This window comes from Peromyscus maniculatus, chromosome 3 (genome assembly GCF_049852395.1).
Source record: "Peromyscus maniculatus bairdii isolate BWxNUB_F1_BW_parent chromosome 3, HU_Pman_BW_mat_3.1, whole genome shotgun sequence".
Taxonomy (NCBI): Eukaryota; Metazoa; Chordata; class Mammalia; order Rodentia; family Cricetidae; genus Peromyscus; species Peromyscus maniculatus.
The window spans coordinates 164,242,330-164,266,915 of NC_134854.1; the positions used below are offsets into that span (position 1 = coordinate 164,242,330).

General features: G+C 41.1%; 1 protein-coding gene across 10 annotated transcripts in view; it reads right to left on the minus strand.

Annotated features, from left to right (window-relative positions):
* Sox5 (SRY-box transcription factor 5) overlaps window positions 1-24,586 on the minus strand; it is a 1,002,153-nt gene that overhangs the window by 109,613 nt on the left and 867,954 nt on the right. For 5 of the 10 annotated variants that reach the window (XM_076568276.1, XM_016008327.3, XM_076568275.1 and 2 more), the window contains 2 exons: window positions 24,298-24,421; window positions 2,283-2,368 (listed from right to left, as the gene is read on the minus strand). In XM_076568276.1, the coding sequence (XP_076424391.1) occupies window positions 2,283-2,368; window positions 24,298-24,421 (210 nt within the window). The remainder of the gene's footprint in view (window positions 1-2,282; window positions 2,369-24,297; window positions 24,422-24,586) is intronic. The other 5 variants (XM_076568278.1, XM_016008328.3, XM_016008329.3 and 2 more) reach the window with 1 other exon arrangement.

Consider the following 24,586-nt stretch of genomic DNA (forward strand, 5'->3'; position numbering starts at 1 on the left):
GTCCTCCCTTTTTCTCGTAATTGCAAAATTAAATTATGTGCACATGTTTATGGAACTACATTTTATGAGTATTCATAGCTTTCTGTGAAGATGTTTTGATGGCCAATTTTCTATTACAGTATAATTTCTAATATCACAATAGAGGTTATTTGGGATCCTAACTAAAATTATAAACTTTAATGGATACACGACCACTTATATGGAAACCTTTCATAGGCCATATGAGGATGCATACCTATAATTCTTCCAAGAATGAGGTAGGAAGATTACACCTTAAGAGAATACAGAGCAATTTAGGGAGAAGGGTAACATGTTCAAGACTAGACAGAGCAATTGAGGAAGGAGGGTAACATGTCCAAGACTACACAGAGCAACTGAGGAAGGAGGGTAACATGTCCAAGACTAGACAGAGCAACTGAGGAAGGAGGGAAACATGTCCAAGACTAGACAGAGCAACTGAGGGAGGAGTGGGGCACATTCAAGACTAGACTGAGAAACTTAGCAAGACCCCATTGTCAAGGGAAAGGAAATGGACTTTGCCCTACTACAGAGTAAATCATGTTTACAGAAAGAACAAACCCATTTGGTATCAAACACTTTCCTTGATTCTCAGTAAAGAAACTCATACTTTAAATCTTGAGAAATACTGAAAATATCAGAATGGAAATCAAACTTAATTTATGCCAAATATTCTAATATATCTTTACAGGGAAAGCAGCTGAGAGGCTGAGCAACGCTACTCTGTAGTGGAGGACAGAAGCAGGACTCAGTGGGCACACTCGTCTTGTAGTCAACTTCTCTCCCCAGTGATTCCCAGCAGGTGGAAACTCTCAACATGTATTCTAAATCTCAAAACCTTATGTTTCCACATTCAAATCTACTGTCAAGGCAGCCCTTCCTTTTTCTTTTTATTCCTCTATTCTTTTCACTCCCTTTTTTAAAAAAAAGTTTTTTCTTCTAGTTTTATTATGAAAGACATTTTCTATTACCTACAAGCATAGACGTTCTCAATGTCAGGTAATGTAAGCCATTCTTTGAAAAAGTTAGAAAAAATATTTTACCCATAACAAATATAGACAATGAGTATCTCTTTGCATTTCTGGTGTCTTACCTATTACAACCCTTTCCCCATATTGTTGTTATTCCCCAGACACCACCAAAAAGGATAACAAATGTTATAGTAATTTTATTGTCCTCGCAGCCCCAACACTTCCCGGTGTATTCCTAGCTCAAAGTGACAGTTTTTCATGGAAAAGATTAACTAGGGATGGATGTTATAATCTCTATAGAACAGTCTCTCAGCTTTCACACTGGTATCTCCTTCTGCTAATCTCCAGTCTTTTGACAAATTGGTGTGTTCATCAGCTGTACCCAGTTCTTGAGATAATGCAAAACTATATTAATACTGTCTGTGGCAAGTCACAATCATAGATACAACTCAACTGTTTGAAGTATGTCTGTAGGACTTCTGGCTTTGCGTAATGTGTTTCCCAAGCTTGTAAAATGGTTCTCCAAGAGGAGCTAGAAATGAGTATTAGCTTATCATCTGTTCTCATTAATTGCACAATTCACAGTCTCACAATAATGGGGCATATGGAATATTTTATGAGGTACCTATTCAGAAATTGAGATAAGGAAAGTTCCCTCTAGTAAAATTGTATTGATTCTCTTTTCATCCTCAGAGACATCATTTCTAAAATCACTTGGGCATCTGGTAAGGTTATTGACTTTCCAGGCTGTACTGGAAATATACAATCTGAAGGCAAAAAGGTCTCTATTAGGATGTCAGGATAAACTCAAGCTCAAATGGACACCTGCTGACTTTGGTCTACTCTTCCTCGCTTGCTCAAATGATCTGCCAGTAAGCAAGGAGAACAAATGGTTGTGGGGACTTTCCTAACACCAGGCATCATCAATGATTTTAAATAAAACTATTGCGGTTGCCTTGGATCACGGGTATGGTTAGGTGACTTGGACAGCCTGTTAGTTGTTCAAGGAGACCATTCTATGACAAAATCATGACGCTTATCAACAACAACAGAACCAAAGCTCACACCGTTAAACCTTACCAGGCAATGGCAAAATATAAGTGATATTTAGTTCAGAGCACACAACCAAAATCGATAATAATCTTTGGGTTGAGGATCAGAACAAAAAATGTAAAAACAAAACAGATGTGTGACCAAAATCTCAGTCCTCGGTTGTAGCTTGTGCTAACAGGCTAAGGGCTGTCTTCTGCGTTTACTTAACCCCTGCCTCCCCTGCATTGTCTCCAGACTTACCTGCAGCTGGAGCGGGCCTAAGCCTGGTGTCGCTGCAGCGGCAGCTGCCATGGTGGTTGGGATCAGCTGAACAGGGTAAGGGTCACCTAAGTAAGAGAATAATAGAGGCGTCAGCACCTTTTATCTCCTCTCCACCTGCAAATTAAACTCCTGCATTCACTCTTTCCAAAAGCCTGCCTTTGTGTGCCTGGCTGGGGCCTAATGAAAAGCTCTATTGTGTAGCCTTTTACCAACACTCTTCACAACCCTGGCTGAGAGAGGAATGTGAATAAAAGGAGCAAGCAATTAAGGCTGAAACCTCATCCTTTTTTCATGATGTATTTAGGAAAATGGGGGGTTGGGGGGCACATGGTTCAGAGCCTGTACTTGGACACACACACACACACACACACACACACACACACACACACACACACACACACACACCACTGCAGTCTTGATAGAACACAGCAAGTTCTTCCGTGCCAGCTTTTCAGTCTTATCATAGATAGAACTTAACTAAACTCACTTTCATTTTACAAGCTAAACACCAAAGATTTAAGCCATTAGCTAATCTTTTGAATGTTGTATTATGACCTGGATTCAAATAATCTCTTTAATAGGTCATAAACAAATTCAGAGTCAAGAAAACATTTCATGTTTGTTCTTTCTTTCTTTCTTTCTTTCTTTCTTTCTTTCTTTCTTTCTTTCTTTCTTTCTTTCTTTCTTTTTCTTTCTTTCTTTCTTTCTCTCTCTCTCTCTCTCTCTCTCTCTCTCTTTCTTTCCTTCTTCTTTTTTGACATAGAGAATATTGACATCTTTATTTTCTGGAGATAAATGTTAACAAAAGTATATTTTAAAGGCAACAAACAAATGAACTGATCTTTCAAAATCGTATCTTAAAAAATATGGTCCAAAATTCATCTAGTTTTTCTCATCATATATTCCGTAAAAATGCAGGCATTAGAGGTATACATGGATTATTTTGTGTATTTTTGAGGCAGATATAGAAATATTTGCTTAATAAGAGGCAAGGCAGGTACTGTGCTTAGTGGCCAATTGTGTGTTAGTAATGTAATCAACAGTACACATTAGTTAACCACTGGACATACGACATAGCAAGAAATTGAAAGTAATATCTATAAGAACAAATTTTCTAATATATTAAACTGGTTTTAGAAATTGAATGTGTGAAGCCAGGTATCTATAAACCCACCACTCAGGAACCTGAGGCAGGAGGACCTGCCATTTATGGCCAGTAGGGACTACACAGTGAGACGCTGTTTCAATAAATAAGCAAAAATGAATTCGTGAAAGATCCTGTTGAAGAATGCATAAATAATGTTAAGATAAGTTGGTTGAAAACACTGAGTACCTGAGGTAAACGGTAAACACTGCTCTTGGCATTGGAAGGTGAACTCTGAAAATGTCTAACATAAGCATGGGAGCTTATTAGGGATGCGGGGAAGTTCAAGTTTAGGCTTCTGGAGGGGCCCCCTAGTTGCATGTTCACAGAGTCTCACATCTTTGTTTCACCAGTTTTCTTAATTTTATATTTAGCTGTGATTTTGTGCTATAATAAGTATTTTGTACTGGCATGGAGATTTTGTATAGGTAATGTTTTGTATTTTTATTCTAAAGATAATATTCTCGGTTTGTTTCTGTTATTGTGACGAATAGCTTGACAAAAAGCAGCTAGGAGAGTGAAGGGCTTATTTGGATTTCAGTTTCAGGTTACCTTCCCTCATTGAGGGGAAATCAAGGCAGGAGCTCAAGACAGCTAGTCACATAACACTCATAGACAAGAAGCAGGGAGAACTGAATGTACATACCCATGCTGCCTGTTTGTGTTCAGCTAGATTTCTATGGAGTCCAGGGCCTTGCCTAGGGAATGTTGCTGCCCACAATGGTCTGAATCTTCTACAGCAATCAACAATCAAGACAATCTTACAGGCCAATCTGATTTAAATAATTCCTAAGGTAATATAGGTTGTGTCATGTTGACAGTTAAAACTAACAATAAAGTATATCACCCAAAATTATCTATATGTTCCAGGCTTCAAACAGAGATGGATCTCTGGAGATTTGCCCTTTCTGCGGTTTATAGTTGATGTGGACTAGGAAAGTGAAAACATCCATACAAAATATAACATTTAGTAAGGAAATACAAAATTCTGTTAACATATATTGGGTCCCCTAAATCTTGTCTAAGAGATCAGAGAAACCTCTGGGAAAGTCATGTTTAAGTTGAATTTGAATTAAGGAAATCTGTCTGGGGACAGGTGAGAAAAAAAGGTATTCCAGGCAGGGAGAGGATGTTCATGGAGACTTGGCATACAGTAGAAGTCTCATACCATGTTCTAGGTCCAGAGTGGTTATACGACAGAGCAGGTGCTGAAATAGAGGTGAACAGGGCTATAGAGGGGCCAGGGTTCTATAAGCAAATATTAAGGCATCTAAGTTTATCCTGCAGAGGAAAGTGAACCCCAAATGTGAAGAAGAGAAAGAACTAAGATTCCTTAACCAGCAAGTGGAAGCCACAGAAGCAGACTTCTGTGTGGCAGGTGGCAAGGCATGGACAAGGGTTGGAACTTCAGGGTGGTGCAGGGGGAACTCAACATTTGAGGGGCACAACTGGCAAGGGTGCAGGCTGTTTCCTGACCGGGCAGGGACTGGTTGCAGGGTGACTTCCAGAGTTTCCACCCCAACACTGGCACAAGACAGGGTCGATTCATTGGGCTCACTGCAGACAAGAAATGAGATTGCCATGCCAGAGTAGGAGGCTGAGGGAGTTACAGGAAGGAATAAGAAAATCTGTTTTGGTGTTTGTGTTCCGAGCGAGTGTGGAGACAGGTGAGCATCCATCTAAATCTGAAGCTATAAGCCCTGATAACATCAGCTGGGAGTAAACACGGTTGAAAACAAATCTCCAAGTAAACAGGTGCTAGGATTGAAGTAGATTAACATTTATAATCTAAAGGGAATGTTGAGGCCTCTGCAACTTTAAGTACAAGTGGGCAATGGTTGCTTTTATTTGTTAACATGACCGGGAAGAAATTCTCAGTGTGAGAGAAACATGGTCTGCGGGCAGGGTGATGGCTAGCTGGGTAACACCAATTGAAGCTGGAAAAGCCAGGCTGACATGTGGGTTGCACCATTTCCTGGGGTTGGATCCTGGATTGTTTAAGAGTGGAAAAGGCAAGCCTAGGAGGAAGCATGCGCACTTTTATCCTCTCTCTGCCCTTGACTGTGGGGGTGACTAGTTGCTTCAAGTCCCTGCCACCTTGACTGCTCTGCCATGGGAGACGAGGAATTGTGAGCTAATCTAACTTCCCCAAGTTTGTTTCCTTAGAGGATGTTATCACAACAACAGGGAATGCAGGACGACATTCTGGGAACTGTTGACTATTGGAAGGAAGATTGGGGTAAGATGAGGCCTACAGAAATGGGACTGGGACCGGGTCTTACTGGAGAGAAGCTGGAGAAAAAGGAGTGAATGTGGTCAAGCGAGTGTAGGAGAAAGGGGGAGGGTAGGAGAAAGGGGGAGGGTAGGAGAAAGGGGGAGGGTAGGAGAAAGGGGGAGGGTAGGAGAAAGGGGGAGGGTAGGAGAAAGGGGGAGGGTAGGAGAAAGGGGGCTGGGGCAGCTGTGGGGGGGCTGCTTCTTAAAATGTGACTTTCCCTGAGTGGAGGCCACGTCCCCTAAGAATTGTACAGTTCAAGTCTACCCTGAATCCAATGCACCAGACGCTGCTGGGAGAATCCCAATGACTCTTAATTCCTGGTATTTCTAGTCATGTGATCCCTCTCACCTACAGTGTGGGATTCTCCTCAAATGCACAGAACAGGATAAACTTTGTCAGGTAGAGTTATAACACCCTCCCTAAAGAGGCTCCTGCCCCTTACTCCTGCCTCCACCCCACCCCACCCCTGCCTCAGCCAGCACAGAACTGTCTTCAAGAGCTGTCCACCCAGGCAAAGTCAGGATGCCTGAAGCCTGCTAGCTCCCAAAGAGCAGAGCTGAGAAGTGGATTTTCCCAAATCAAGGTTGGTGATAATTGTCAAAGATCCTGAGCTTTGGGCACCAGTGTGGCTGAATTAGGGTGAAGGTTGGTTGTTTAATGGCACCTAGCTTTGGGAGAATTTGTTAAAACAGAAGCAGTATAGCTTCTGAATCAGACTTTAAATTTTAATGGGATTTCCAGGTGACCTGCAAGCATCTTCACCTTTGATAACTGCTGGGAGAGACAATGCAGAAGTAGTGTGACCAGGACGGATTTATGTTTAAAGAGATAAATACATGCAAACATTATAGCAGGCTAGTCTGCTAACAAGGAACATCCTGTAAAGACAAGCCAAACATGAGACAAGGGGAGGGGCAGATGATGTCATATGCTTTACTGCCATTTGGTATTATTAATTGCTTAATCTATATGACACCGAATCAGTGGAGGGAAGTGGAAACGTTTAAAATTGGAATTACATTTGTACAAACTAGCTAAAATGGTAAACATTATAATCATATGGTTATTAGAATCGATCATGTAAATGCTTACAACATTGTAATTCATCTGTATTCCTCATTTAATGAACACAATCTTAAAATTAACTAAAGCACTCATGTGCAGGCTCTGGTGCTCTTCACAGTGATAACTCATTTATATAATTTACTTCCCCTGTTGTAAATTAATCAATTAATAAGCACTTGTAACATCCACCATGTGATTAGGAATCTGCTGGGTGCTATGGGAGACATACACAATAAGATTAAACAAATCTGGGTCTCTAGTCCTTGTACATTAATCTTTCCTATCCGGGAATGTGTTTGAGCAGCACAGGCCATTGCTGAGTGCTACGGGAGTTATAGGCGGGTGGCTTCTGGGGTTTAGGCTTTATAAACTAGTTAAAGGGGGAGATAGGAGTCAATGTGGCTCAGGGGACTGCCAGGGGGTCGGGGGACAAGAAGTAGGCCTTCAAACCTATATCAGAACATGAGTGCGATGCTCAGACTGGGAAAAGAAATATGGCCTGAGACTAGAGACATTTTTCACACTCCATTATCAAAGAGATTTGGATACGCAGACCTGGAAAGGCAACAGACAAGGAAGGAGCTTCTGGCCAGGGTGGGTGGTTCCTGTCTATAATTCTAGCAGCTGTGAGGCAGAGGCAGAAAGAGCATCAGTTCTAGGCCATACAGGGCTATATAGCAAATTTCAGTCTAGCCTGAGCTACATAGCAAAACCCTGTCACAAGAAAGAAAGAAAGGAAGGAAGGAAGGAAGGAAGGAAGGAAGGAAGGAAGGAAGGAAGGAAGGAAGGAAGAAAGGAAGAAAGAAAGAAAGAAAGAAAGAAAGAAAGAAAGAAAGAAAGAAAGAAGGGAGGGAGGGAGGGAGGGAGGGAGGGAGGGAGGGAGGGAGGGAGGGAGGGAGGGAGGGAGGGAAGGAAGGAAGGAAGGAAGGAAGGAAGGAAGGAAGGAAGGAAGGAAGGAAGGAAGGAAGGAAGGAAGGAAGCAATGCAGGTTTAACAATATCACTAGAGAGATTAAGTAACAGGTGGACTTGCTGACCTAGACAAATTTTAGAAACTCAAGCTCCCAAGTACATTTGGATGGGAGCGCACACTTGCAAAGCTGGTTTGCATTTCTGTATCACTAACATCTAAAGAGTAATAAGCTATATGTGTACGTAAAGGTCACAAGTTAAGGTCTAGACTAGTCTGTAACATTATTTTTAAATGTACACATTAAAATATTATTTCTATTCCTTACATTCATGACTAACATCATTTTCCTTTCTTTATGTTTGTATATAAACAAATGTTGTATGCATATCATATTGTACATATGGAAATATATGAAATAGTCATAAGCAATTTGTATGTATGGGCTGAATTAATTGTGTAGCCTCTGTTGATGTGGTGAAGCCCTAATCCTTGGTACCTCAGTATGGCTATAACTGGACTTCCAGAGATGAATAAGTTAAATGCATTTGCTGATAGGCCTTAATCTAATATAAGAGGAGTCCATTCTTTAAAATTAATTGATTTTGTGTGTGTGTGTGTGTGTGTGTGTGTGTGTGTGTGTGTGTACATGTGCATGCCATCGTATACACACTGCAGTCAGAGGACAACTTTTGTGAGTCAGTTTTTGTCTCCCATATTGTTTTTTTTTTTTTTTTTTGGTTTTTCGAGACAGGGTTTCTCTGTGTAGCTTTGCGCCTTTCCTGGGACTCACTTGGTAGCCCAGGCTGGCCTCGAACTCACAGAGATCCGCCTGCCTCTGCCTCCCGAGTGCTGGGATTAAAGGCGTGCGCCACCACCGCCCGGCAGTCTCCCATATTGTTAAGGCAGGGTCTCTCTTGCCCTCTGTGCTACACACTCCAGGCTAACTGGCCAGTAAGCTTCTGGCTGATTCTCCTGTCTCTACCTTCCAGCTCACTTTAAGAGTGCTGACTACAGGTGAGGATTGGAGTACCCAGCATGGGTGAAGGACTGAACTCAGGCTAGCAGGCTTATGCAATAATAGTTTTGCATTCTGAGCCGTCTCCCTACCCTGACCGGAGTCCTTATAGGAAGAGGACATTAGGACTTATACACACATCCTGGGGAGAGCAAAGGAGGACATGGAGGGAAGGTAGCTCCATGCAGGCCAAAGAAAGAGGCTCCATAAGAACTGCCTTGTCTCTAAGACCTCCTACAGCTTTGAGGAAACTTGCTGTCTAAGCCAACTAGTCTGGGACATTTCTCTATAGAACACAATACTGGTATAAGAGTACTGTGTACAATGGGCTTGGTACTTAAGGGAATGGAGGACAATGAATTTTAGCAGCAGAAATGAGTAAAGTATTAACAACTATAGTGTATTGTCAGTCACAGACGGCTTCTAAAATATAAACATATGATCATAAGTAGGACTTCAACACATTTCAGAAGCATTCTGTCCAAGGAACCACACCATAGTGGCTATCTCCACCCAATGTGAAATTCATGTACATTGTGCCATGTCTACCTCGATATTAATATTTTTCAAGCCCCAAATATCCAGAGCTAAATATGTGGAAAACTGCCCCAAGTTCAGAAATAAAGAGAAATATAGTGGCTGAGAAATTTCCTAATGTAGCATTTAATTCTTTATTAAGGAAATTCAAAATATATTTTACAAACATGCCATGCTCTGAAGTGGACATGGGGTCTATGAGAATTCATAAATGGCAAATCAAAAACCAGAAGCTATCAGAGGAGAAAGAATAATTTTGTGGAAAGAAATACTGTCACTCATTCAAGCTATCCCTCAATTAACTGGTCCAAGAAAATATTGGCTTATTTTGTAAATACCTCATGAGGAACATAGTGAATAGCAAATAATGGAAAATTCTGACTTTTAAAGTCCAATCATGTATGTTATTCAAATTGACTACTTGAAAGTCATTTCTTTTATTCCTTTCTCAGTTTTTAACCATTTGAACAGTTTTTCCCTCGACCATTCCAAAGTTAATTTTCTTATTTCAAGTCCAAGACTGGAAAATTCTAGTTCAAAATAAAATTTTTTATTAGGTTGAAAAAGACACCAAGGCCCAGCTAGCGTCCTCAACTGTGGGTCCCAAGCCCACACGGGGTCAGGTGTGGGAGTCATAAGGAGAGAGGCAAGGGTGAATGGCATCTGAGGACACACTGTCCAAAGTTAACTCAGCATCAAACACCTCAGACACCCACTGCCTTGTGCTGTACCATGTGTTAGTCGTGTGGGCTCACAGAAGGCTGGGTTCTGACTACATAGTATCTGTACTTTGCACTCACCCCACACACCCCACTGTAGCCGGAAACACTTGAGATCAGCCTCTAGGCTGTTGTACTTTATAGATTTCAGCATTTTTACTCTATTTACAACCTCCTTTTCTCACATGGAAAATAATGGCTTAATTTTGGAAAATAAAGCCTTTCAGCATTTCCTTACTCTTATTCCTCAGCATGCAGAAAATTAGTGTATTTTTGGATTAAATTAGATTATTTGATTTTTTAAAAATGCCTTTTGACTTGCTGATGTGAGTTTTATAAAGAACCATTAAGTGACTTTTGACTTGGGGTTAGGATGGAATTTTCAACAATTGCATCTTAAAATATTTTATTTATGTGTATATATGTGTGCCTGTTAGTCTGCATGTGCACCATGTGCATGCAAAGGCCAGCAGAGGGCACCCAATCCTCTGGAACTGGAGTTACAGGGCTGTGAGCCCCTGCTGTGAGTGCTGGGAACCAAACCCAGCTGATGTACCAGTAGTGAGTGCATTCACTACTCACTGGTCGTGCCAGCCCTAAACAGATTTCAACCTTTTTGTGTTATAATTACATAAGATGGTGTTCTCAGCCATGAGGATTATAAAATCAAACTAATCAATCAACTCTGAAAAATGTTGATGATGGTCTACACCCTGCAGTATCAAATATTCAGCCAAGAGTTAACTCTTTAAAAATTAACATGTACATTTATATTCTTAATGTACAAGTTTGCTTTGGTTTTTATTAAATGATAAAATTACATGCATAGTATAGAATTACTTTAAAATAAAAATTTGTTGTTGTTTATTATCAGTAAATCTTTGATTCATATACCTTATTTTATACACTTGTATTTCTGGGGTCATGTGAAATCTTCTTGGATGTAAGAGGGTCCCAAGTGTAGAGAGTAAAGACTAACATGCCTGTATGAGACATGCTAGTCAATGACTTCATACCACAGCCAAGATTACAGTGTATCTGAGAAAGCAAGCAAATGCTGAGGCTGGTATTAAACCCTGCAGAAGGCTTGCTGACTGTACTGATTCACATATCACTCACCTCTAGTTATGTTATGTTGCTATGCTATATAGAAGACAAGAGAACAATTTTTTCCGAACAGGGTGATTTAGCTAAGGATTTTGAGAACCAGGTGTGGCCTCTGCCAGGGTCAGGTAAACACATTCAGCAGCTGCCAGCCTAAAGCAGAGGTTACTGAAACCTCCAGCTTCACTGAAACACAGTGGTAAATACTTCATCAGCCTGCAGCATTTATTAGATCTTTGTTTTGCTTCCTTGACAACACCAGATTTCTTTCTCTAGGTGCCAGGAAATATGAATACTAAACACAACACACACACACACACACACACACACACACACACACACACACACTCACACGCACATATGGGCACATACATGCTTGCACATACGCATGCATGCATGCACACAAGTACACGTGTACACACACACACACACACACACACACACATATGCACTATCCTGGTGACATTTGTGATCAAATAAGGGAACAGTGATCACACACCTGTAAACTGACATAGAGGTGCTCTGAGCAAAGCAAAAGGGCACTGAAGGTATTCTAGAAACTTCAGGGTAAGAACTTAGCCTGGGAGGAGACTAGGGCAGAAGGAAAATGGTTGATTTGAGCATCCCCAGACAATGGCTATTTTCCCTAAGAGATTGCACCTCAGGACACTTCCAGCATCCACCTTCTATGTCCCTGTCTGCCAGAGTGTATAGGAGCATCCACCACTTCCTAGAGGCATATTAAACCTCTTCTCAGATGTGCACTGCACACACCCTGCTCTGCCTTCTCTGATTTCCAGATGGAGAGCTCTGTAGGAGCCTAAGACTAAATGAGGTTTACAAGGGCACCGGAGAAGGGGACTGAGGAGGCAGTTGCTGCTTTGATCTATCCCAAAGGCTGTTGGGAGGATGAACAATCAGTATCTTCTGCTTGTGAGGCCCCACCATTCACTAGGCAGTTCTCACACCACGCACACTCCTGTATTTGTTACTACCCGTGTGGGTACATCCTTCTCTATCCATCCAGTGCGGGAAGGGACAGTGAGCGGTGTGCCCAAAGTGTAGGCAGAACTCAAAGCTCACAGAGCCTTGCGTTTTCCTACGCTGGCAGGGTAAGCCAGTGGCCAACACTAAGCAGGGTAGTGACCCAGCCCGATTTGTGTTCCTGATAGATCAATTTTGTGACTAGAGAGAGATCGATTGGAAGAGGGAGAGGCCAGACAAAGAGACACGTTAAACCCACAGCAGAAAATCCAGTGGGAAATGATAATGGCTTGAACTAATCCGGATGGAACAGGAGAGGAAGGACAGCGCCTGCAGAGAGCTTAGGCACCAATTAGTCGGCAGAAAAGAGACATAAGAAAACAGAGGCAAGAACCGTAGGTGAGCTTTCCATGTCATTTTGATGTATGCTTCAGGAAATATATCTCATGTTCCTCCAAATTCATTATCCCCTTACTGGTTTTAAGTGTGGGTAGCTAATATTTATTGAGTTTTAGGTTAAATTTAGACCATTTTACTTACGGTATATATCATATATATATATATATATATCACATATATATATATAAAACACACACATATATGTAACATATAAAACTATGTGTACATGTGTATACACATGCATACACATGTGTTCATACTTAATCTTTACTGTGAGAGATTAAAAAGTTAGAAATATAATCTAACTGTGGTGTTTATCCTTTAAGATTTATTTCATTTTTGTGTGTACAGGTGTGTATCTGTGTGCATTTATGGCATGTATTTAAGGCACACAAGGAGGTCAGCAGAGGCTGTTGGATCCCCTCACTCTGGATACAGGTGTTTGTGTGTGCATCCCCGTGACTCCTACGTGATCTTCATAAGTCAGTAAGAGATACAATACATTTAGGAAGACCTCAAAATTGAAAATAATATAGTCAACCTTTTTTATATAAGAAAAAGGATTAAGTTTTATAGAATTTCACAGACCAAAAACATGTAGTTCAATTTTCATAATGGATGGATTGCTTAATGCTCATTTTACTAATGTGTATCAGATACAGCTATGTGAAGACACTGAAACACAAAAGCACAATCCTTGCTTGCATGATACTTTCACTTATAAAACCAACATAGGTGAGCATGGGAAGTAAAACATGTCAAAAGTATATGATTAGCCAGAATGCACACCTGTAATCCTAGCAGCAGGCAGTGTAGACAGCAAAACTACCTCCAAAACAGAATATCCATTAGGACTGTGCGAAATGATGGCAAAAATCAGACTTAGTTTGTGTGTTGAAACTGAATCTTCACTATGAAGGATTAAGTATTTGAAAATACAGCCTAACAGCGGTGTTTATTTCTTAAAGTTTAGTTCATTTTTTGTGTGTGAATGGGTGTGTATCTGTGTGTATTTATTGCAGGTATATAAGAGCACACAAGGCAGGTGCCCTGAAGCTAGAGTGACAGGTGTTTGTGGTGCTGGAACTGAACTCAGGTCCTAGTCCGTCCTCTGAGACGTCCTCCCAACAAGAGCCTTTTACTGCTGAGCCATATTTCCAAGCCCTGTAACTATGTTGTTTTTACTAGAGTTGGAGGCTTCATTGCTGGGGGACGGTCTATATGTCAAATTGTTCTGATTGGTCAATAAATAAAACACTGATTGGCCAGTGGCCAGGCAGGAAGTATAGGCGGGACTAACAGAGAGGAGAATTGAGAAAACAGGAAGGCAGGGGGAGACACTGCCAGCCACCGCCATGATGAGCAGCATGTGAGGATGCCGGTAAGAGCCATGTGGCAAGGTATAGATTTATAGAAATGGATTAATTTAAGATGTAAGAACAAGATAGCTAGAAGCCTGAGCCATTAGGCCAAACAGTTTAAACAATATAAGTCTCTATGTTTACTTAGTTGGGTCTAAGCGGCTGTGGGACTGGCGGGTGATAGAGATTTGTCCTGACTGTGGGCCAGGCATAAAAACTCTAGCTACACTTCATGAATGAATACTGGGAAATTTAGGAGACAGGAATCCTGTTCATCATGACTCTTGGTGTACTGTTATGTACCACATTACATCTGTAGGGATGAGGACCATCTTCAGATGTGAACCTCTGACCTCAGAACTTTAGAAGCATGAGTCAAAATAAACTTTTGTTCTCCATGATTTTCCCACTCTGCAATGTTGCAATATTAGTAACTGAGAGTGAACTAATAATGGTAGCAGTAAGGACAAGGAGGAGGAGTCTATATAAGCTGGGAATACTTGGGAAAGAGACCATGCTTTTCTTATTAAATATTGCATTTTAGCTCCTAACACACAACATGCGGCCAATAAATATGTATTGCATTATATATATTATAAATGAATAATTATTGAGTGCAAGAGCCAATGGAAACTCAGTGGAGAATGTATTTCTTTGGTAAATGACTTGCATCTGGGAGACAAGTTGAGAGACTCTTTTAGTTTTACTAGGGTGTAGATGTGTGGATGGACGAATGGATGGATGGATGGATGGATGGATGGATGGATGGATGGATGGATGGATGGGTAGATGGATGGATGGATAGATGGGTGGATCAATGGATGGATGGGTGGATGGGTAGATGGTTGGATGGATGGATGGATGGATGGATGGATGGATGGATGGATGGATGGATGGATGGGTAAATGGGTAGATGGATGGGTAGATGGAAATACAGATGCATAGGTGCCTTATATGACACCAACCCCGGGTTTTAGAATGAATGAGGGAATAGGGAATTTATTTAGTTATGAAGCTAATCAAATGTCTAGAATTAGAGATGTCACTTGTAGATCCAAAGTTTAGGGTTTAATGAAAGAAACATTATAAGCAAATAATTCTGCAAATAAGTAACAGATTGTTTGTTTTATACAGTGTTTAATTCAAACAAACACAGTGTTTTGCTTCCTGTAATTAAAAAAAAAAAACAGATAGTGGAGAAGGGCTAGGATTTTAGGTCATATAGAGAAAGTAAAAAATGAGTGCCAAAGATGTAACTCAGGGCTAAGGTGCTTGTCTAGGACACAGGCATCCTGGATTTAATTCTCCACACCACAATAAATTCTAAAAAAAATCTAAAAGAAAGAAAAGATTAATTTCCTGTGACACTGTGACATATTTTCATGGAACAGTTACCTTTTCTGTTCCACAATTTGTTTTTTTTTATAGATTTTTTATTTTAAAAGCAATTCATATCTGATTAGACGGATATAGGAGTAAATCATTTTTAGGTCAGCAAGATTGCTCACAGGGTAGAGGGGCTTGCCCCAAAGCCTGAGAACTTGAGTTTGATCCCTGCTTGAAGCAAGAACCAACTCCTGTAAGTTGTCTTCTGACCTCTCTATCCTGGAGTTACCCATGTGCGCGCGCACACACACACACACACACACACCAAATAGGAAGATTCTAAGTAAGTTGTGTTTCCAAAGTGTTACACTATTCATTTTTATTGCTAAATTGTAATTATCATCTTATTAAAGTGCCTGAGTACAGCCGAAGCCATGCTGGAAAAATATTTTATATGAAGATAGGATAAGTGAGCCTTCATCCCTGTGATATTTTTAGGCCAGTTTATTCTGTAATCTGAGAATGCTGAAGTGTGACTCTTCACACCAATAAGAACAGCTAAGTTTTCATCCTCATTGTATTTATTTATTCTTTCATAGCAGTTTCTAAAGAGTTAATTTTTCATTTTAGATTTGTGTGTACAGGTGCATGCAGTGCCCATGAAGATGATACTGCAACTCCTGGAATTTGAGTTATAGAGGGTTAAGGGGCTCCATTTGAGTGCTGAGAATCAAACCCAGGTCCTCTACAAGAGCATCCAGTGCTCCTAACCACTGTGCCATCTCTCTAGCCCCAGATCACTTAGATATCTAACAACTATCCCCAAATGGCTTGCTGAACCCAGAAATTGAGAAGTAGAAGGTCTTTCTCAATGCAGAAAATGGATCAGACTTTTTAAATTTGCTACAATAGCATAGAATGATTTAATGTGAAAATTGTTATGAGACATAATAATGTTTTGTATTAATTCCCACAGAATGGTAAGGAATGAATGCAAATATTCTTAGTGAATTTTATTTGAGAAAGTAAAATACATTAGATCCTGTTTAACTCTGTAGATATTTTAAAAGAAGACATTCTGAGATAATGGTTAGCTCTTAACTGCTCTGTCACAGGCTAACACTCTTTCACTAGGAGGTTTTCTTTTAATAAAATATAGTTTTATGACTTTTTAATGTAGCGTGGCAAATGAAAACTTTATCCTATTTAATAGTTACCTCGATAGCTAGTTTAGAAAGAGATTAATTTATGAACACTTTAGGAAATACCTCTCAGAACAGACAGGCATTTCTGCATATGAATGAGGAAGCCCTGTTTTCCCTTCAAGTCTTAGGTCATAATTGGAGAATTCTAGTGTGAATGAAAATCCTGGATTAATCATCCGAGGAACCTTGGTATCTCTGAAAAGGGGACAATGAATCAAAGGAGGTTCCTCTTACTTGTGTTCCAGCACTACTACAGGGGCATCATTTAAAGGACTGCACAGTGACTCACGTTAAGATGTTCAAATGGGCTTATTCATTAACTAATTGCTTTCACATTCAAACCTATATTACAATATATGCCGACTTCTGCCTCTGTGTCGTATGGGAAACTGAATGGTATGGAGAAAATGGATCTAGTATGATTACAATATTAAGAGGTAGCAGTTTGGAAGGAAGGAATTCTTTTAAGTCAATTAAGACAAAATCAAATACTTTTTCTCTTTCATTCCAGACTTGTCCTTAGTTTTAGCATATAATTAAGTTGTTTGTATTTTTTATAGTCATTCTGCTGTTCTGTCAGGACAGTCACTTCATTTCCTGGATTATGTCCAGAGTCTGTCGTCTTCAGGGGTCATGGTTTGCATGGAAATGTCCCTCAGAGGTTCATGTGGTCCATTGGCCTCCAGTTTGGAAAATTGTGGAACCTTTAGGAGGTAGCACTTCACTGAAGAAAGTTGGTCACTCTGCCTGCAGACAGCTGAAACAGTGTTTGTGCTCATGGTGGTTTGAATGTATTTGACCTCCATAAACTCACAGGGAGTGGCACTCTTAAGAGGTGTGGCCTTTCTTGTTGGAGGAGGCTGGATGACACATGTCTCTAATCCAGACCTTGAGGCTGAAGGGCACACCTTTAATCTGGGCCACACCTTACTGTGGGGCAAGCTTTGAGGTTTCATAAACTCAGGGTACCACCCAGTGAATCAATCGACTTCCTGGTGCCTTTAGGCAAAATGTAGGCAGAACCACATCTCCTTGCATGCCGCAATGCTCCCCATCATGATGATAACGGACTGAATCCCTGAAACTGGAAGGCACCACCTCAATTAGATGTTTTCTTTGTAAGAGTCGCCATGGTCATGGTGACTCTCTACAGGAATAAAAACCTGAACTAAGACTGTGCCCATCTCAGCCTTCCAGCATCACCCTCTCCACCAGGATGGATTGGCTCCTTCTTCAACTGTAGGCACAGAAAACTCTCTCTCTTTTAGATTGCTTCATGTCAGGTATTGGTCACAGAGATGAGAAATGTAATCAAGGCAGCAGGGAGGCAAGGAGCCAGTGGGAAATACATTTGAAATGCCTCCTAGTCTACAAGACTCTAAATGGCAAGTTTCAGATATCTGGGAGTGATGTAATAGAATCTCCCACTTCCAAAGCACATGGCACAACTGTCCTCAGTGGTCTGGAATATAGCCGCCTGGCATGCATGGACTCGCTTAGGGTGTGACTTAAAATGAATGAGAAGATTTTAATTCTGAAGGTCTTTATTTTGAAATGCCAATCACCCACTCAATATCCATTTGTGATATGTTACAGTGACAATGATTTTTCTTCTTTAGAAATAGCTATAAAGAGTCAATTAAATTTTTCAATTGCACATGAAGTAGCTGGGACAGACTTTCCTGTGGCTGCCTGAATGTTAGAAGAGTGGAGGCACACAAGGAAAATGACGTCCATTCTGAGACACTAGAAACGGTAATGACATAAAAACCTAGACTCTGTACCCCACAACAGAATTGATTAGAAAACCACACCCAGCATCTATAAGTGCCCCGCCTTTCTTCTAGGATCAGAATCACATCTAGCCATGGCTTCCCTTGATGGAGGAAGAGAATGGAGTTTGTAGATGTGATAGAACCCCGATGGAAATGTTTCCTTCACTTGACATCCACCTCTTCCTAAGTTTAAATTTATTTCTATTTATGTGTCTGTGTGAGCGAGCACATGACACATGTATGTGGGTGCCCACAAAGGGCGAAGGAAGGTGTGACATCATCTGGAGATGAAGTTAGAAGAGGTTGTGAGTCACTCAACATGGGTGCTGAGAATCAATCAGGTCCTCTGGAAGAGCAGCAAGTGTTTTTAATCTCTGAGCTATCTTTCCAGCCCCAGGATTTGATGCATCCTTAACTTTTACTGTTTTCTTTATTACTACCAAGTTTTGGATGCTTTCTGTTACCATTTTTCATGTGTCTGTTTCCACTTGTCTGTTTATTAGGCTCATATTGAAACAGTTACATGATTTTTTTTCTTTCTTACTTTTTTTTTTTAAACTGTATTTAGTCATCTTGACTCTATGAAACCAGAGATGGATTCATATACTCTTTCTGCATCTTAGCACATCAACTAGTTTTTCAGAAATGTGCTAAATAAAATAGCAATATAGTGATTGAAATACTTAATTGCCTTATGAGATTAGTTTAAGTAAATAGAAGTTGATAAGCCAAGCTTAATAAACTTAAAATGTGCTGTATTTGCTCCTCATCAGTTTTCTGAACAGTGCTTCCTTTTCCAATAAGAAAGGAAATGCTCAGTTAATTAGTTCCTCATACACCACAATAAAATTAATGTTTAGGAATTAAATACCACCAACTTCCTCAGGCAAGCTTGTTGACATGTTCCTGTTTCTAGTTAATGCCACGTGTTTTGTTGCTTGATGGGAGACTGTGTGGGTTCCACTGTGTCTCTCTGGTGTACAGGGCCCATGAGCTGGCAGTTAGAAGACCGCATGCTAATTTCTGATTTAACAGCATCCACATTATCAGCTGATACACAGGCCATCGCAACCAGTGTTCAAGCAATCACCAAAGCACAAACCAAAACCCATCCATGTGATACACATTTATTGAACCAGCAGAAGAGGAAACTAGATCCTGATGAGCAAAGATTGTAGGCTCTATGTCCATCAGTAGAGGAAGGGAGATCTAATATATCTCAAAGCTTCTGTATTGTGTTAAAATGATTGGAACTAATTCTCTCCTTAGACCCCTAATTCTCTCCTTTCCCCAAATTTTATACGGTAAAGCTTCTGGGTGAGTCTGATTTAGTTGCTGAGATTGAAAGTGTTTATTCCTTTAAAGAATCATTTTGAGCCAGCCACGGCACCACAGGTCTAGAGTAGGAAAAAGCCCATAATGTCAGGGAAAGCTTGTCCTGAAGACAGGACCAAAGCAGAGCGAGGAAAATATCACATTCATTCCCACGCAGGAAGGAGAGAGAGAGAGAGAGAGAGAGAGAGAGAGAGAGAGAGAGAGAGAGAGAGAGAGAGAGAGAGAGAGAGAGAAGGGAAGTAGGGCACAGCTGTGAATTCTCAAAGTCCGCCCTCGGTGACGTACTTCCTCCATCAAGGCTCCATCTCCTAAAGGTTCCACAACTGTCTTAAATCAGCAGGAGAGTAGGTGTTCAAACATGTGGGCCTATGGGGGACAGTTCTTATTCAAACTCCTACACTTGCTGAAGGAGGGGCAAAGCAGCAGAATTAGAACCTCATCCCACCTCCAAGCTCTGCCACTGTATTTTCAGTTTGTTATTGCCTATTTGGAATTGGGCAAATTTTGTCAAAACAAACACCTCAGAAAGTCTGCAATCATATACAGGGAAGAAACAACCGGTATAGATCTATGGATTGATTGTCTTCACAATAGTGTACATAGTTCTGTAAGTTTTGTTGGGATAAGTTTTGTTATTTTATGTTCATGAAAACTTCCTGGTTTAAAAAAAACGAGAGGACAACAAAGTTAAAACAACCACCACCACAAGGCAATGCCACACTGAGTGGAAAGCTCAGAAACTTTCCAGTGGTACAGTCATTTCTAATGCCATCTTTACAAGAAAAGAAAAATCCAACCACTCACCCTTATTAAGTGGAAAAGTCCACACAACTTAAATATGAAAGTTTGCAAAGTACCAAATAGATGTCTCTGTATTTTCTTTGAATTGTTAAAATACCACATGCCCCTGAGAGATAACAAAGACCACCCTGGTCCTTGGCACGGGACATTAGGTACTTGTCCATCTAGCAAGGAGACTCTGTGTCAATAGTCATATGACACATTGGATTCACACCTTGTGCTAAGTGATCAAGCCAGCTCTATTCCAACTTATTTTTATATTGTGCATAAAAATTGTTCTTTTACTGAATTTTGACTTTTCTTGAGATTTTATTATTTCCATATAAAATGTCTCCCTGTCAAAATTTCCAATGCCTGTGACTATTAGAATTATAGGATCGGAAATTTGGGGCGCAAGTAGAGGAAAGAAGGGCAAGAGCTAAAGCTATCTGTGGGTGAGTCATCATTTCTCTCAATGCTGTTTCCAAACTACATGCTGTAGAGTAACAGGGTCTCCAGAACACGGGCAGCTGGAAGCTGTGAGAGGGAAGGGCCAGAGACAGAGAGCAGGAGAGCCAAGCTCAAGCTTCCACCAGTCAGTCTCACACACCACCATACACTCACCGCACATTATTTCCTCCTCTAAGGCAGGATTCATTTTCTGAGGTGAACAACTACAAGGGGTGTGTCTTCCTCCCAACACAAACTATTTCCGCAGGTGCCAAAGGTGCTTAAACTTTTGTTTGAAGTTAAGGGCTTGGCAGACGCCTCCCAGCTCATGGGGTGATTTTTTTTTACTTGAGTTAGGGCTTCACTCAGAAGATGGTGTCCATACATACACTCCTGAGCCACCTGGAGTGATTGAACTAAATTGTACGTGTACTGACTTGAGTTACAATTCAGGACGGACGTCTGGGGCACCTTGCATTTCAAACTTATTTAGTGGGTCGTCATGATTATTTCCTGCTTCCAGTGAGCAAGTGCTGTCAGATGCAAATTAGTCTTGGAATTTTAAGTTATGTGCTACAAATTTATTTTTCACGTTGCAACCTGGTTAAGAATTTAGACAGGTCTAACAAGCTTAAAAAAAAAGAACTATTATTTGACTTTTTTTTTTCCTTAAGTGAATTGGGTAAAATGGAGTTGACCTACCAAAACAGTGTTTTTATATGACTCTTTCAAATCTCCAAGCCTCCTCCCTCTTGTGAGACAGCATTTAATTTACTAATTCATCATTAATAGTAGCTGAACATGGAGATTCACACCTCTAATCCCAAAATGCCATAGGCTGAGGCCAGAGGAATGGGCTACAGTATGAGCCTCTGTCTATAATCAACGACACTAATAAACAAAATGCCGTTATTTTCACCTCCACAGAAGTTTACAATTTTTTTTTTAAATATCTGGGCATGGATTCATGACTATGTGCGTTTTTGTGTGTGGCTTTATTAAGTGCTCAAACGGAATGTTGGAGATTGTCACGGATACTCTGTAGTTGTGAACTGACACAAAGATGCACAGGTGAGCGGAGGAGAACACCCCTTAATGCTTCCTTTCCCTGCAGCTGGTCCGTTTGTTCTGCGGCTTCTGGCCACTTAGCTGTGCTGCTTGCTATCAGTCTGCTCTGTGGTTCCTGCGGCGATAGCCGTGTGACAATCGTGTTTGCCCACTCCACGGTAGGGCACATTTTTATCATTATTTTCAAAACAGGAACAATACCTCTATGCTCCAACTAGGAGCCTCCTTTTCTACAAATGGAACTTGCTGACTCAGGCTGCAGTGGCCAGATTCCTCAGCCTGGGCTTACCGGAAACACATCAAGCTCCCCATTTCAGCTCCCGAACAAATCTCAGTCCCAGGTTTCCCCGCTGACGAAAAGCCTCTGGTTTGGGACCCCCACGGTATGTGGCTGGCTAGTGTGTATCACTGAGAACTTCCTTATACCACTCAAAGCGACTGCCATACACAGAAATCAGGTTGACAACCACAGGGAAACGGGCCCGGGTCACGCTGAAGATGGGGTGCAGGCTGTATTTTGCTCCCCATCTCTTTTCTTGCAGTGTGATCGGTGGAGAGGTGGAGAGACCCTGTAGACTATCACATCCGCTCAGCTCCTCCTTGAGGCTTGCCCCAAGAACCCGGGTGTCAACAAGGGTGGGCCACCTTCTTTCACAGCCCACTTCTGCTAAGTTCTAGAGTCTGGCGTGGTGCCAGGCTGGAGCTGGCCCGGCAGCAGTAAAAGCTTTTGTTCTATTTTATTTCCAAGGTAACCGAAGAAGTGGAATCGCTTATAACTTAAGCACTGAAGGCATGAATAGTGAACAGTTAAAATACCAACCGTATTCACAAAGGGAAAACTTGGTTTGATCCATGACACATTGCGGCTGGACAAATTCAACGTGCCAGCTGTTAAGGAGAGCGGGGAGCTGTGTGCTCCTGACCGTGTCTGGGTCTGTAATTGTATTACTGTTTTTCTCTTCTGCACAATATTTGTTAATGCATTTGCTTCTATATTTGCTTAAAAATACACGTACTTTTCTTTTGGAAAAGAAAATGATGCAATGTGCTTATTTTGCAATGCAGTCTGAGGCAATGGATGGGTTTTAAAAGTGACTTTTTGTTGTTTTAGTAAGCTAGATTACAGAAACAAAACCAAACAAACAAAAAACGAAGCCACATTTGCTACATATGTTCCAAGTGGGGAGCAATTCTTTAGACAAACAGAAATAAAACCAAAGACCCCTTATGCTTAATAACGCAGAGCTTAGAGCAACTACAGAATATAAAACTCCATCCTAAGAAAGAAAATTATTCTGAGAATTTTAAACCCTTAGAATATAGCCCTTAATTGTTCTTTAAAAAAAAAAAGAATTCTATGGTTCTGGACTAAATAATGATCTATAAAATTAGAACTGTGTTTCTATTATAAAATGGACAAAATATATTGACTCATTGGAAAACAAAGTCAAGACAAATAGTGGCCAAAAGCGTGGACAGCCACACAGAGGGGCACGTGGAGTATGGGTTTTTGCAGTCTAGACTTGAGCTGTGACATTCAGTTTAAGAATATCTATACAACTTGACAAGAAATTAATTCTAATCTCCCTGTTAGATGATGTTTTGCATTTTTACACCTGCAATTTTAACAACTATTTCTAGTCTTTAAATCTTTATATTATATTAAACACTCACAGAGGGACCAGGGAAAAGGGGTCCAAGCATAGGTCTGGGAAATCACCCCTGACATGGAGCTGGAGCAGGTTCCAAACACCAGGGAGAGTGACCCATTCCAGTGAGAGGCCAAGGTCCAGAAAGAGTGTGGACTAGTCTGAGAACCAAAAGTGGCTCAGAGGAATGACTGTTAGTTATGTCCCTGATGCTGGACAAAACAAGATGCAACATAAATGAGGAAGGGCGGGCCCCTGCTAAATACCTGACAGACCGCCTTCCATGGAGGCTGGAGTGTGAGGCTGGCTTGTCAGAAGTCCACAGTCAGCAATCAATGAGAAAATGGGAATTGAGATGGGGCTGTAGACCCTCAAGGCCACACCCGCAACAGCTCACATTGTTTAGAAGGTCTCTACATCTTAAAGGTTCCACAACTTTCTCAAACACCATCCCCATTGCAGGGGAAGACACTGTACAAACACACACGTACATCGATGAGGATCATTTCACATCCCATCCACAACAGGCTGTTACTATATGGAGGACACAAAGGTCCCATTCTCTCTAAAGAGTTCAGCGTTAACTCACTGTACAACGAAACGCTATAGGAAAGTATTTCTGCAAAGACGAACCCCCAAATGATACTCATATTCTAGCAATACACTGGAAACAGGAGGCATCGCAGCGAGATGTAGGGACCAGTGCTGGCTACTGGAGCACAGGCGTGAGCGGTGCACTCACGGGTGCTGAGGAAAGCCCCCCCCCCTACTCCGCCATTGGGTTTTATTTCTAAAATGAACATTTCTTGCTATTGTACAGTGACATTGAACGGTCAGACTGAAAGCCACATCTTCCACCCACTCTGGAATTAAAAGCTCAGTAGTACTTACTACACCCTGCCTTGTAGCTGAAACCAGGAGGAAGGAGGAATCCTTGTTGGGCAGCTGCAGCAAGGGTCCGCTGGTCAGGAGGGAACACGGGGATCATCAGTGGCGGCAGCTGACCTTGAACCTGCTGAACGTGAGAGAGTGAATCAAAGAAAAGAAGCCGTGGTGTCCCGTGCCTCACCCCTTATTTCACGAGAAAAGAAAACCGTAGGTCTAGACTGCCACTCACCCTTGTCAGAATGGCTATCATTGAGAAAGCAAACCACACTAAGGAAATGAACAACAAATGTTG